The 14192-nt window shown below is 31.1% G+C and overlaps 1 protein-coding gene across 1 annotated transcript; it reads right to left on the bottom strand.

Moving 5' to 3' along the window:
* Positions 1-5995: 5995 nt before the first annotated feature.
* Positions 5996-9819, bottom strand: LOC131651987 (lysine histidine transporter-like 8). The gene is made up of 5 exons (XM_058921742.1): positions 9312-9819; positions 8114-8250; positions 7594-8021; positions 6667-6798; positions 5996-6576 (listed from the first exon to the last, which is right to left on the bottom strand). The coding sequence occupies exons 1-5, from the start codon at positions 9737-9739 to the stop codon at positions 6088-6090; spliced, it is 1614 nt and encodes a 537-aa protein (XP_058777725.1). The 5' UTR covers positions 9740-9819; the 3' UTR covers positions 5996-6087.
* Positions 9820-14192: the final 4373 nt, after the last annotated feature.

Below are 14192 nucleotides of genomic sequence, written 5' to 3'. Positions count from 1 at the left end.
AATTTTGAATTTTTTTAGTTTTTCTTCTTTTTCTTTGTTTCCAACAGTTATCCTTTAATGTAATGAAACCTATTTAAATATATTCGTACGGACGACCGAAATACTCATGCAATACTACAAAAAACTAATCCGTATCTATTATCTTAGAAAAAATAATTAACTTAATGAAATAATGGAGGAAAATCGTTTTCAAAAGATATACGATAAATCAAATAAGCATGCAATTGAAAATTATGGCTCGAGCAAGGTGTGTAGAGGCGTATAAGAACAATCCACGCGAGCATGCATTTAATTATTTAGGTGACTTTGTGTGACCGGCCAAATAAAAGTATATCTAATATGGTTGCTACACTACATAATTTATTTCTTTATTTTTTTTATAGTAAAAACTAAAAAGTAAATTAGTAACATATTGTTGTGTTAACGCATCAATTTTGTTTTAATTAGATGAGTAAATTTTAGCTTCAGCCTATTTGTGGTATGATTTCTGTTATTTGTCTAATTTGTGAAGGTTTATGTTTCAAGTTTCATGTATAGTTTCTAGACATAGACATCTAGTACTAGTAGCTATTATTATCAACCCTGTTTTTACACAATTTCAACTTTTACACCCATTCTCTAGATATATTTATTTTCTTATAATATTTTTAGTTCCATCTCTTTTCTCTTCTAGGGTTGTATGCACACTCCTCATCATTTTCATACATAAATATGCTTTGTCTTTTATTCTACTTAATAAATATAACTAAATTGTTGATAATGTATATTTTATTAATCTGGTGTGGAATAAAAGATCGTTAATATGCATACGTAGAGTTTTATAGGTGACGTATAGACGTGGAGTTCTTCTAGTAAGGTGGTTTAGGTCTCTTATATGATGGAGTGGAGGTGTGCTTGTTCTATTTGTTGGAACAATTAAGATTTTTAAGAAATATAGATATCTCTTATATCCAGTTAACCTTGTCGACTCGGTTCTTGCTCTAATTTATTTTCTAACATTCGACTCATGTGATTCTTCATTTCGATTGGTTGTGACTTCAGTTTGTTGGTCTTTTTCAAACACAATTGTGACTGTACCTAACTCCTATCGAACTGATCCATGACTCCAATTCCACTCTTTGATCTCGTCCACTAGAACATCTCTACTGATCACTAGCTTATCATTATTTGGAGAATACAACTTGTATGCACCATTCAAATGATAACCTATCAGCCTAGTGATCTGACTTCCATCATATTGCTTCTTACTCAATTGTTTAGGAACATGCCTGAAACACATTAATCCAAAGACTCTAAGGTGATAGCCATTTGTCTTATGTCATGTCAAGCCTCATAAGATGTCTTCTCGACTATCTTCTTAGTTAGACATATGTTAAGTATATTGTACACTGTTATCGAAACCGCTTCTCCATAAAATTTCTTTAGTATTTCTTTAGCTTTCAACATACTTCTGTCCATGTTCAGTATACTTTAATTCTTCCTCTCAGCTATACCATTATGTTGAGGAGTATAGGGTGAAATGACCACATGCTCTATACCTTCCTCATTGCAGAACTTAGCAAATTCTCTAGAGGTGTATTCACCACCACCATCAGTTCTCAGCTTCTTTAACTTGCATCCACTTTGCTTTTCGATATGCAATTCAAACTTCTTGAACTGTGTGAATACCTTACTCTTCCTTTCAATAAGGTAAATCCATATATATATCTGGTGAATTCAATAAGATTAGGAGATAGCCGTTACCTCTATTCGACCTTACTTCAAAAGGTCCACACACATCAGAGTGAACTAAATCAAAGTTTTCTTTCGACCTCATGGTCAAGTCATGTTTGAATGCCCTAATAGCATGCTTTGCTTTGCAACATTCCTCACACATCTGACTTGATTCCTTCACCTGAGACAAGCCACACACCATCTTCTTTTGGTTAGCATACCTAAACTTCTAAAGTTTAGATGTCCATACATGTGAAGCCATAGCTAATTTTTGTCTTCTTATATAATCAAAGCAATACACTTGTGATCAATCATGTTGGTCTCTACTTTGAAGGTCATGTTATCTACCAATGGTGCTTTGAGAATCAACCTTCCCTCACCATCATGCACTTTTATCTGATAGTTTTCCAACTTCATGTTGTATCCTTTTGCAAGTAATTGACATATGCTTATCAAATTACTTGTCATCAACGAAACATATAATACATCAATGATGCTGGCTTTTCTACCATCCTTTCTAACCACAAATATGTCTCCTTTTCCACCTAATGTGACGTGTCTGCCATCTGCAAACTTTATCAATTTCTCAACTGATTCATCTAACTTCATGAACCAGGTTTTATTTCAAGTCATGCAGTTTTTGCATATTGAATCTAGGTACCACATGCTCTTGCTTCTTTCTTTCTTCGACAGTCTCGAGCATAATGACCAAATCCTTGACAATTATAAACTGCACCTCCTTCATGTCAAGTTTTCCCATAATACTTGTGATCTATGTCTTTCTTGGTTGAATCAACGTGATTCTTTGAATTCTTTCTCGATTTCTCATCACTTGTAAGATTTTTTCTCTATTTCACTTTCTCTTTTCCAGATTTCTTGATGAATCTTGCTTGCAATTCCTGTTTAGCCACCTTCTCCCTTTCTGAGTTCCTTTGCTTCAGCCTTAATTCATGAGCCTATAATGAAGCTTGAAGTTCTTCTAACTTTATCTCAGATAGATTCTTGGACTCTTCAATTGACACTACAATATGATCAAAATTTGCAGTCATAGGTCTCAAAGCTTTCTCAATCTTTAACAAATCGTGGATTGATTGGCCACACGCCTTCATCTGGTTTGTTAACAGTACGACACATGAAAAGACTTTTGAGACTAATTTATCTTTATTCATCTGAGTCATCTCGAATTACTTTCTCAACATTTGTAACTTCACCCTTTTTTAGTTTTTCATCTCCGCCGTATAAGTTCTTTAACTTGCCCCAGACTTCTTTGGCCATTTCCTCTTCAATGATCTTCTTGTACACGTTAGGATCCACACACTAACGAATTAAGAATAAAGTTTTCTATCTTTCTTCCTTTGATTGTTGTGCTCAAGTTTCTAAACATCATATGTATTCACTTTCAATGCAGGTACTACATCATTCATGATTTCAGACACATCTTAAAATGTGAAGATGGTCTTCATTTACGAAACCCACCCCTTGTAGTTATCACCTTTGAAAATCAGTAGTTTCGTTGGAAATTGCATTGATGTTTTTGTTCGATTTGTCATTACAGATTCTCTCTGAATCGTATATTGGATTATTGATACCAAACTATTGGAATAATTAGGGTTTTCAAGAAAGATGAAGGAGGAGAAGAAAGAAAAGAGAGAAAAACTCTAAACCAAATTTGTGAAGTTGTTATTACTAAATCTGTTAAGTGTATAAAACTATACAACATCATGCCTATTTATAGGCGATCAAGACGCAAGCTCAAAATATACAACCCAAGTCCAAAATATACAAAGTTATATTTTGACTTCGACATAACAAATATATGTTGTATTCGACTCTGTCGAAAACAACTATACGTTGTATTCGACTTTATCGAATACAGATAACTTCTACTACTTCGACTAGGTCAAACACACTTAAGTCGAATACAAACTTTTTTTTACAAAATAATGAATTACAACTTCTAACAACGTTATACAATGAAGGATTAAAAATGCTTTCACTTAATCTGACTCGGAATATGGGAAGTTGTCTGATTACGATCCAACAATCGATGATGGGGAGGTAGACCAGATCTAATGTGTGGTCCTTATAACACCTCGAAATCTTGATTAATTATTTGACTATTTATTTAATTTATTTAGTGTGAATATATGAGTACTATGATTTAACTGTGGATTTAACTAATTATTTAACTATTTCTAAAATTGTTTTCATGGTTATATCATGTCAAAGGATAAAAGTAATATACTGTAATTATCAAACAATATACCAAAACATTATCACCTCAAAAATTAAACACTACAAGAAAATGAAAACATAGAAAAGGATAAAAAAATTGAAAACCCTAAATAATTCCAGATTCTTAGAAAATGAAACAAAAATAGAAAAAATTGCTTACAGCGTGATGAGGAAAAGGTTGGTGGTGATGGGTTTTCAAATGAGAGTTGCAATGTTGATGAGTTTCTGTTTCTATTTCTTCTATTCAGCAGTTTATTCAACATCATCAGAATCTGAGAAATAGATCAAAACAAAAATAGATATAATATTTGCACAAGATAAAAACAGAACCTGTTTATACATAAATGTACCTTACTATGAGGAAACATGTATGTCATGCTTCAACCTTCTTTGATGTTGTCATTGAAACCAGATCCACCACAATAGTTATAAGGGATTTAGGTCGCGGAGGATTGAGGATTTAAAGAGACGAGAGATTGTCTTCACGATGTTAGATCGTAAACGATTTTCAGGGAGGAGAGGAAGGAGAATCTGATACAAGGGAGAAAGGGAAAGACATTAGATTTAGGGTTTTAAAAGATGAAGGGAAGAGAAAGCTGGACAGAGAAGAGAGAAAGGAATAAAGAATTTGAATCGTGAAGAAAACTGAAGAGAATAGGGATAGTAGTGAAAAATTGAGGAAATGGAAAACGTGATTAAACGGACAATAGATTAACCCGGATAATTGTGTGTACTAAGAAAAATTTGGAGAAAAAAAATGAGTGCCACTTGGACCTATGGAGAAATTTGATTGGTTGGAATAAAACTTTGAATTAGTAAATTACAAAAAAGGGTATTTTGAAGGGCAATTTATTTTGCAATAAAGATATTTTTGGGTGTTCGATAGCATGTCTTATTATTAGTTAGGTAGTTGATTATACGGAATTAAAAGGGATATAATAAGTTATTTTTTGTGGGACTAAATTATCAAATAGGATTTAAAGAATTTATAATTGATCTATTCATTTTTTACTTTAATGGTGATTGCTTATAAATAACTCAAAGATGACCCACATATTTATATTTATTTATTTGTAATTATTTTTAATAGTAAATCTAAAATATAAGAATTAATTGTTTTTTATTTCAATAATATAAAATTATTATTTTTATGACAAATGAGGTTTAGTTCTCATTGCTTCTATAGTGCATGCAAAATTATTCAAAACTATATATGACGCCACATCATGTTTCTACCATGGTGATTGTCTATAAACAAGCTAACTATAAAATAACTATAAAATTATTATTTTGTGTTAGCTTACCGGCATTAAAGATGCTCTTAAGAAGCTAATTTTAGACCTCTAATGGAACAATGTTGTATGTGTTTCCTTATTGTCCCTAGTTGCAATCAACTTTTTTTTTCAATTTTATATTATACTAATAAATATAAAATAATCTTAAAGACGCTTTATAAGGAACAAGTTGAATACAATTTCTAATTCATTTTTCAAAGTTAAGACTTCCAAACTTCAATCACTAAATTATTTTTCTTTTTTTAATGCACAAGTGTTTTAAAGACAACTTTTCAAGATGCTTCTGAATGTATGCAAAAAAAACACTTGCATACAAACAAACAAAAGTAAACAGATTTGAAATTTAGAGTTTTGTTCTATATTAATTAATTGGAGACTATTTGTTTTCACTAAAAGACAGAGATATTGAACTTGTCACTTTTTACAATTTGTTCTTTTTAATGAAAGAAGATAGTAAAATGCGATCGAGTCGTCTTGTGATCAGAATCATAAGATGAAATGTGCATATCAGACTTTAGACAATATTATAAATGTATTTTAGCCTAATTGTTTCCATTCAAATTTCAATTTATTTATACAAATGAAACCAGATTTAACAAATTTCTTATACTCATATACTTGATAAATAAATAAAAAATCTAGTATATCTGCTTCAGTTATGCAACTATGCTAGATATACATTTTTCCAGTCTGCTTGGTGTGTGGAGGTGTACAAGGTACAACTACAAACTGGATTATACAATTTTGAAATTCTAAGACAAAACTTTAAAAAGACAACTATAATCTTCCTAATTTCTTCATATATATAAGTTCCATAGTGAATCTTCTCCTCTTTGCTTGAGACTTATTTAGGGTCAAAAAAGCTCACATTAATACCGGTATCAACAATAACATATATACTAGCTGTCACCAATATCACACTTAGACCCATACCAAATGTTCCCAAGAACCAATTGAGATACCACATCCAACTATACTTCTTTGGCTTCTTTACTTTGAGCCACATGAAACATGGATATGCCAATGTCACTGGCAATGCTACTCCTCCGATCAAACCAGCCAAACTCGACAAAAACGGAATCGCCGTTGCTATTAAGAAGTTCAAAAACCCAAAGAAGACACGGAAAATCACGCGCAACCACCATGGACATGGCTTCTTCTTTCTCATTGTGTAAGCCGATTCCATGTCATCAAAAACCGGCATGCCATATATTTGAAACGAACACAAGCCGTTCACAACCACGAAAAAACTGGTTAAACCTAGGACGAATCTTGATACGTCTTTAGAATGGTACATGTATAGGGCCGTAAGCATTCCTCCATTTGAAGGAATCTGTACATTTTAAGTTAATGATTTTTGATTAGTTGACGGTGTAAAATTATATTATCAGTGCATTACGACTAAAATTAGATATATACATACCAGTTGTCCATAAGCCCAATAGCCACCAATAGCTAAGGGAAATATGCAGACAGCAATGAGTGTGTAAGAAGCTTTTACTCCTTTCCACATGGGCACATGTGATGGATGCTTCTCACTTGAAGGCATAGTAGCCTGCAACAAATTATAAAATTCATGAGATCACAAAAAACACTTCAAGAATAAGTTGATCATTTAACAAGAAAAAGTGTTTTTTTTTTACATGATTGATTTAGTTTATTAATTGAATTACAGCCAATCAAATAACTAAAATTTAGTTCAACATTATTGAAAAATAAATATCTAGATTGTACTAGTAATTTCAATGTGAGTTGGATTAGTAAACATAATTATGTCAGAACTCAATCTATTTATTGAGTGAAATTGACAATGCTTAATATTCAATACTTATCCTAAATTTTTCCTTATTCTGAAACATCATTGTGGACTAACTCATTAATATAAAATGAAAAAGTCATCAACTAACTTCAAATTGTGTAAGTAAAAGACAAAAATAGTTCAATATTGTGTGCTTTGACCCAGCACATCTTAATGAAGTTTTTCAACTACTTTGAAAGCAGTATTTCTTATCAAATTTTCAACATAACAAATGTACCTATCTCATTACTACAAATTCAAAAAATGGTGGATTATTCAACAAAAACCGGTTTCGTTCAGTGTCATATATTATATATCAAATGTGAGACTCTTAACACATTCTCTCACGCTTAGGACTGGATAATTCACTGAATTTTAAACCAGACAATTTTATATCATGTTAAAAAATGTGACTGTGCCTAACTCATCCTACAAACCCAGTTTGTAGGCTGATAATTAACACCACTTATAAACACATGTTCAGATATCACTTAGACTCTAAACATAATACATTTAATTAGGTTAAGAGAAATAGAAAATCATACCACATACCTGAATTTCAAGGATGAGATTGTGACCTCTAAAGGCAAAAGCAATGATACCAAAAGCATTAAGCACACTAAAAACATTTTCAACTTTATTCTCCCCCCTCACAGGATTATAGTTCACCCCTGGTAAAGCACCTTGTGCCACAGAAGCAGCCCAAATAGAGGTACAATACCCAACAGCAGTGACAGCTCCAATAAGGGAAACTCCAGCAATGGAATTCAAGTTTGGCAACTGAGACAAAACCACAGCTGCACATGTAAAAACCAAGTACCATTCCACAGTAGTCATAGGTTTGGAAGTGCATGAATCTCCACATACAACTTGGTAGAATGTTCTAGCAGTTGATCCTCCTATGATGACAATTGTGGTGCATGTTCCTGCTGATAGGTATAATATTGGAAATAGTGCTAGTAGTTTCCCCAGTTTTTCACCTGCAAAAAAAAAAAAAACATGCAAACTTCAATGTTTTGTTTGATTGTGAAATTGTTTTATGTGTGATGAAATGAGGTAAAGAAATTTATACCGAATGTGGCGAAGCTGAGTTGAAGGTAACGGCTGTAACGAACGCCATTCTCGACGGATTCGTGAAGATGGACGAGGAGCCATAAGGTGTAAAGTTGCCATATGAATGCTATTGTTAAAACTATTATTCCCCATGCCCTGCAATCATCAATGGCAAATTAATTTCCATTTTACCTAAAGTTTGTTACATGTATTAAAAAAGTATCAAATAGTATGATGAATATAGTATAAGAAATTTATTACTTTATTTATAAATTTATTGGTTTTATTTTAACATGGATTTTGGTATTGTCATTTATAAGTTTGACATTAACATGGATTTGCCAGTGTCATTTATAAGTTTGAAACATGGATTTACCAAAAATAAGTTTGTTACATAATCTTGTCAGCAATTAAAATTTTCAAAATAAAATGAATGAAGAGTTTTTGGTAAATTACTTAAATATATATATTTAAAATAAATAGAGAAGAAGAATTTCAACTGATTTCATTTAAATAAATATAAGATATTAGTTTATTATTTTAATTTAAGGCTGCCGGATTTTTATTTTTGTACATTTCATTATACAATAATATAATAAAAAAATAAAAATATTGTGTTAGTCTGTTTATACCATTTCCATTACAGATGAATTTAGCTTTTTAAAATATTGTTGAGTTTAATTTTTTTTAATAGTAATTATAAATTTTGTCTAATATTAGTTCTTATTTTAATTACCAAGAATGTTTTTAATCCTAAAATTTAATTTCTATAAAATTAATATTAAAAAATATATATTGGAATTAGTTTTGGTAAAATTTATGCAAAAATAAAAGTTACTAAGTTGTGAATGTTAGTCTAAAATCATTACAATTCTAAGAAAAGTATTACTATAAAGTTTTAAGTGGCCCATTTCTAAATATATTTTATTCCACAATAAATAACTCTAACTAAAGCCTTCGCTAGTCTCTCATCCCCTTATTTCACAAAATTATTATCATGTAAAACTATGAATACTTTTTTATAGCCATAGAACAAAATCTCTTGAATATCCAAATAACATAATTATTGTCTTTAAAATATTTTTGATAGTTTTTTCTTCAATTTAGAAAGGAAGTCCAGATAATTAAGATTAAATTAACAACTAACAATTACTATTTATCCATTAAAAAAATCAAAAATTGAAAGAAAAAATATTGAATAATGAAATGAAACTTACCAACCAAGAATAGTGAAAGCAACAGGAAGAACAAGAGCTTGAATACCAACCCCAGAGCAAAGAGTATGAAAAGCAGCATAATATTTGTTACCATTCCTAGACTCAGTGATTGGCAACCAAGCATCTTGAGGGTCAAGCTTTGTTAGTTTCAAAGCTTTCCTCATAGGACTTGCCAGAGGAGTAATAAACCTTGGAGTCAAAGACATTCTTGGTGTTCTAGGAGTTCTAGGTGTCTTTGGAGTCTTGCTCCTAGGATGTGGTGCATCTCCATTTTCTGATTGAAGAAGTGGTGATCTTGTGAGAGATGGTGAGTGAAGCTGTGAAGGTGGACATGAAACTGGTGGTGATGCTACCATAGGTGTTCCCATCAATGAGTTTCCTGTTCTTGGTGTTATTGGTGCTGACCATATTTCCTTAGATTCACCCATGTTGTTGTTTTTGTGCCTTGTATTGTGTTGTTACTTGTTTGTTTCCTCCTATGTTTTGCACTTTGTGGTTTGTGTGTGTATATATAGATGCGTGTGAAATAATAATGCTTCATTTTCTAAGGATAGGGAATCATGGAGTTTCTACATTACTTTATTGACCATTTGTTTGATATAAAAGTATAAAACTCGTTTATAATAGCCATCACAATAATAAAATTAATATTTATGATATTTCGTAAATATTATAAAAACATTTATCTGTTGGGATGCTGTTGTTAGTGTGCATGAATTTTTCCATGGTGATTTTTTAAATTAAAAATAAAAATTTGTTCTATTCATTTCAAATATTTATATAAAAATATATTCCAAAATATTTAATTTATTTAAATTTTTGATACAAAATTCATTATTTTTATTGCACTATATACTACTTACATTATTTTTTATAAAATATTATTCATTTTCTTTTTATAATAAAAATTAATACAATTATTTATAAAAAAAGTAATGATTAATGATTTAAGAGCTAAATTAGGGATTACTTATAGAAATATAAATAAAGTGGTCACCAAAGATCAACCATAGACTAGTGTCTTAAATTCACTTAATTCAATTAAAACATAATTGATTTATTTTATTCACTAAAATACATCAGCATACAATAAATTTATATTAATAAAAATAAAATATATAATAAAATGATAAGGAATTATAAATATTTTTTAATTCATGTATATTTTCTAATTCGTGTATAAATTTGACATTATGTTACTTGTTTTGAGCCGGTTAATATTTATGATTTTAATGAGAATTAATTTAATTTAATAATAAAATGATGACCTTAAAATAATGGTCAAGCCGGTAAGTATGTACAGTATAATGCAAACATGGTGTACTTTGAAAAGACGTATAGGAGACTTTTTGTGACTCCGGGATTGAATGGAAATTGCTACTAAGGTTGGTGGACGTTTTTGCAGTATTATTAAATTATTGGTGATTAACTGTTAATTAATTTATTAAGAACATTGAGTTTGACCGATATTATATGAAATGGCAGCCAATGTGTGCTAATTGTGACATAATAATTACTACTTCTATTCTATGATAAGGATGTTGGTAGTATTTTCTTTGGTCATAGAAATGAGTGCTTCTATTTTTTGACTAATTTTATTTAGTGTTATAATAGGACGAATCAAGCAACACTTGTTTGTTGGTCAACAAAATACACCTCATGGGAATTGTGAGTTTTCAAGTTTCAACTACCAATGTAGTATGTGCCATGTTGTTGGTGGCAGGTTTGTTTGCATATGTGAAAAATATAAGCAAAAGAAAGGGCAAAACTGGAAACATATTGAACAGAAAACAGAGGAAAAAACAATCCAAGTCGGACACTTTCTCCATATTCAAAATATTTCTATGTTAATTATGTCAAGTGCCTCTCTTCCATCATCATTTTTTTTTTGACACATGCCTTACATCACTTTTTTGTGTTGATTGTAGATTTACATGTATTCAAAATAGGCTCAAGTCTATGTAAAATGGTCTCCTTTAATTGGCTAGTGGTATTGTGTTAATCATTGGTTACACAGAAATAATTATATTTATCTAGTAGAAACATATCTAAATGTGAGTATGATAAATTTATATCAAATCTAGGGAAGTTTATCATGGTAGTTAAGACTTTAGACTTATGGTGTGTTTGTTTGATGGATTAAATTTACAATCCGGAAAATATTATTCTTAAGAATGTTATTGTTGGAAAAATAGTTCCCATCAATTTGTTTGGCAAGTAATTAAGGTTCCTAGGAATATTTTAAAATTTTATTTTATTTATAGTTAAAAAATTTTAAAAATAAATATAAAAATGTTAAAAGTAATATATAAGTAGGTAGTTATTGGTGGTTATTTTTTATTTCCATGGAAATGTAGGACTCCCACCCATTAACATGGGAATAAATCTTTCAAATTTCATGAGTAAATTTTATTCCAAGGAATAAAAAGTACCTAAGAATAGTTTCTTAAACCTTCAAACAAACATGAAAATATAAGATTTCCAACCTCGCATTTCCGGGAATCCTATTTGAATCCATCAAACAAACACCCTCTCAATCAAAATGCAATAGAATTGAACAATTGAGCATTGTGATCATGTTACATATTGATAACGCCACTAACCAAAGTTACGCATTAAGGATAAGCTTAACGAAACATGATGTGAAATAGAAGGCATTGAGTTGAACGTGGGGAGCCACGACCACCTACAAAAGAGGATTCATGCATTATCTGTGTAAATAACCGTGTAAGACTAAACTATATAGATCCCCATGATTTGATCAATAGGACTAATGTTTGCTTATAAATATTGGACTCTAACAACTTTAAAACATATTTAATCAAATCAAGATATTTTATGCATTACCATCTATCTCTTTTACTTTACATTATTTTTATCTACTTCGTAGTTTAATACTTCAACATCTCCACACATCTTACTTAACGCTTTTTGGAGTAGTTAAATCCACAACTGAAAGAGAACATTTCTCCCTTGGCACAATCACTTGAAGAAAAATGCATAATTATTGCGAGCTATTAGTCTATTACTCGACTAACATTCAAGTTCAACAACAAATTTGGCATTCACGGTACGATAATATGGTCAGAACCATTGGAAAATTGCATTCACCATTTTAAGACTATCCTTTTCGTATGCACATATGGCCTAGAAAGATTCTTAGAATCATGGATCAATCATCACCATTATCACTGAGGAGACCAGACTATCAACAAGCTAATTGACCTCTTCCAACAATGGGAATATCAAGATACGTGTCTCCACGCACTACTTTTGAAGATGCGTGATCCACCTGAGTAACCAGATGTAGTGACAATGTCCTTTATCAGACAACATTTTAACTATGGGATACATGAAATTATGTACCAAGTCTCTCAATAACTTATTGGAATTGTAAGACGTATGTTTCATAATAAGACCTAACACGATATAGAGTTTGAGATCTAGCCATCAAATTATAGTGACAATTTTTTCATGTCTAGCATACCAGTAGCTCAAGGAAATCAAGATTATATAAGAATTTTTATTCAAAACCAAACGATGGTGGTGGAAGTATGATCTTCTTAGGTTCAAACGATTCTTATACAAAAGGTACCAAAGACTAAGAATCCAAAGATTAGTTGTGGACTATTATATTTAGATACCATGGAGAAGCTACACATATTTATCAACTAATCCCACAAAATATCTTATGTAAACTGATGTACCAATTGCACCCCTAGAGGGTTTGACTTTGACGACACTTAGACCAATTCTTGGTTATATTGGTGAACAACCATGGATTACAAATTCACTTTGCCAAATGTAATGCACCTTTATGGTATTCAGAAATCCTATGAGAAATAATGTTCAGGAAAATCAAGGGAAGCAATGGAGGAACCCCACCTTGGTGTCAATTTCATCAAGGTTTGCGAACCTCCCAAACAATGCATGGCACCATTCAGTTGCAGCATAAGTTATACCTCTTGAAAAATAGTTGTTGGATCCCAACTTCATAGTCAATACAATCATGCAAATCTTTGGGATAAAAATTAAGCTTGTCGACATGTCATTGTATAGGAAGTCATGTCCTGAATGGGTGGGTAGAAGGCGCCTCTTCCCGTAGGTTACTAATGATAATCTGACAAGTATACAAGAACGTTGCAAGTAATATTGTGGTAAATACCACTAAGTATCGAGCACGAAGACTATAACTAGTATTGAATCTAACATTATACACGTTGAATAAAAAGGTTTACAATAATGCTATTTGTACACTAAAGTGTACACCTACACCGTATGTACGAACGGTACTGTTCATGTACGGACAGTACTATTCACCGTCCGTACATGAACAGTGCAATATTATATTAATTTTTTTTTACATTTTTTTTAAATATTATTTTTTTTTAAAATATTTTTTTTATGTTTTTTAAAAAAATATTTGGCAATACCTGCGGATTTATTTCCGGATTTACCTACGGATTTGATAATACCTGCGGATTTTACTTGCGGATTTACCTATGGATTTGACAATACCTGCGGATTTACTTGCGGATTTACCTGCGAATCTGACAATACCTGCGGATTTACTTGCGAATTTACCTACAAATTTAGGTAAATCCGCAGGTAATTTCAAATGCAGGTAAATCCGAAAGTAAATCTGCAGGTATTGTCAAATATTTTTTTAAAAAATATTAAAAAAATATTTTAAAAAATAAATAAAAAACGTAAAAAAAAATATTAATATAATATTACACTGTTCATGTACGGACGGTGAATAGTACCGTCCGTACATGAACAGTTCCGTCCGTACATACACCAATACGGTGTAGGTGTACACTTTAGTGTACACATAGCATTGCTGGTAATGCTATTTGTACACCAAAGTGTACACCTACA

Source organism: Vicia villosa, linkage group LG2, assembly GCF_029867415.1.
Source record: "Vicia villosa cultivar HV-30 ecotype Madison, WI linkage group LG2, Vvil1.0, whole genome shotgun sequence".
Classification (NCBI taxonomy): Eukaryota; Viridiplantae; Streptophyta; class Magnoliopsida; order Fabales; family Fabaceae; genus Vicia; species Vicia villosa.
This window is presented reverse-complemented; position numbering and strand designations above follow the sequence as displayed.

What these genes read in the sequence shown, in the direction of transcription:
- LOC131651987 (XM_058921742.1), bottom strand. Translation starts at nt 9,739, where the DNA reads ATGGGTGAATCTAAGGAAATATGGTCAGCACCAATAACACCAAGAACA. An exon ending in GCTTTCACTATTCTTGGTTG is followed by an intron (nt 8,251 to 9,311) that starts GTAAGTTTCATT and finishes TGATGATTGCAG; the next exon opens with GGCATGGGGAATAATAGTTT. An exon ending in ACTCAGCTTCGCCACATTCG is followed by an intron (nt 8,022 to 8,113) that starts GTATAAATTTCT and finishes TTTTTTTTGCAG; the next exon opens with GTGAAAAACTGGGGAAACTA.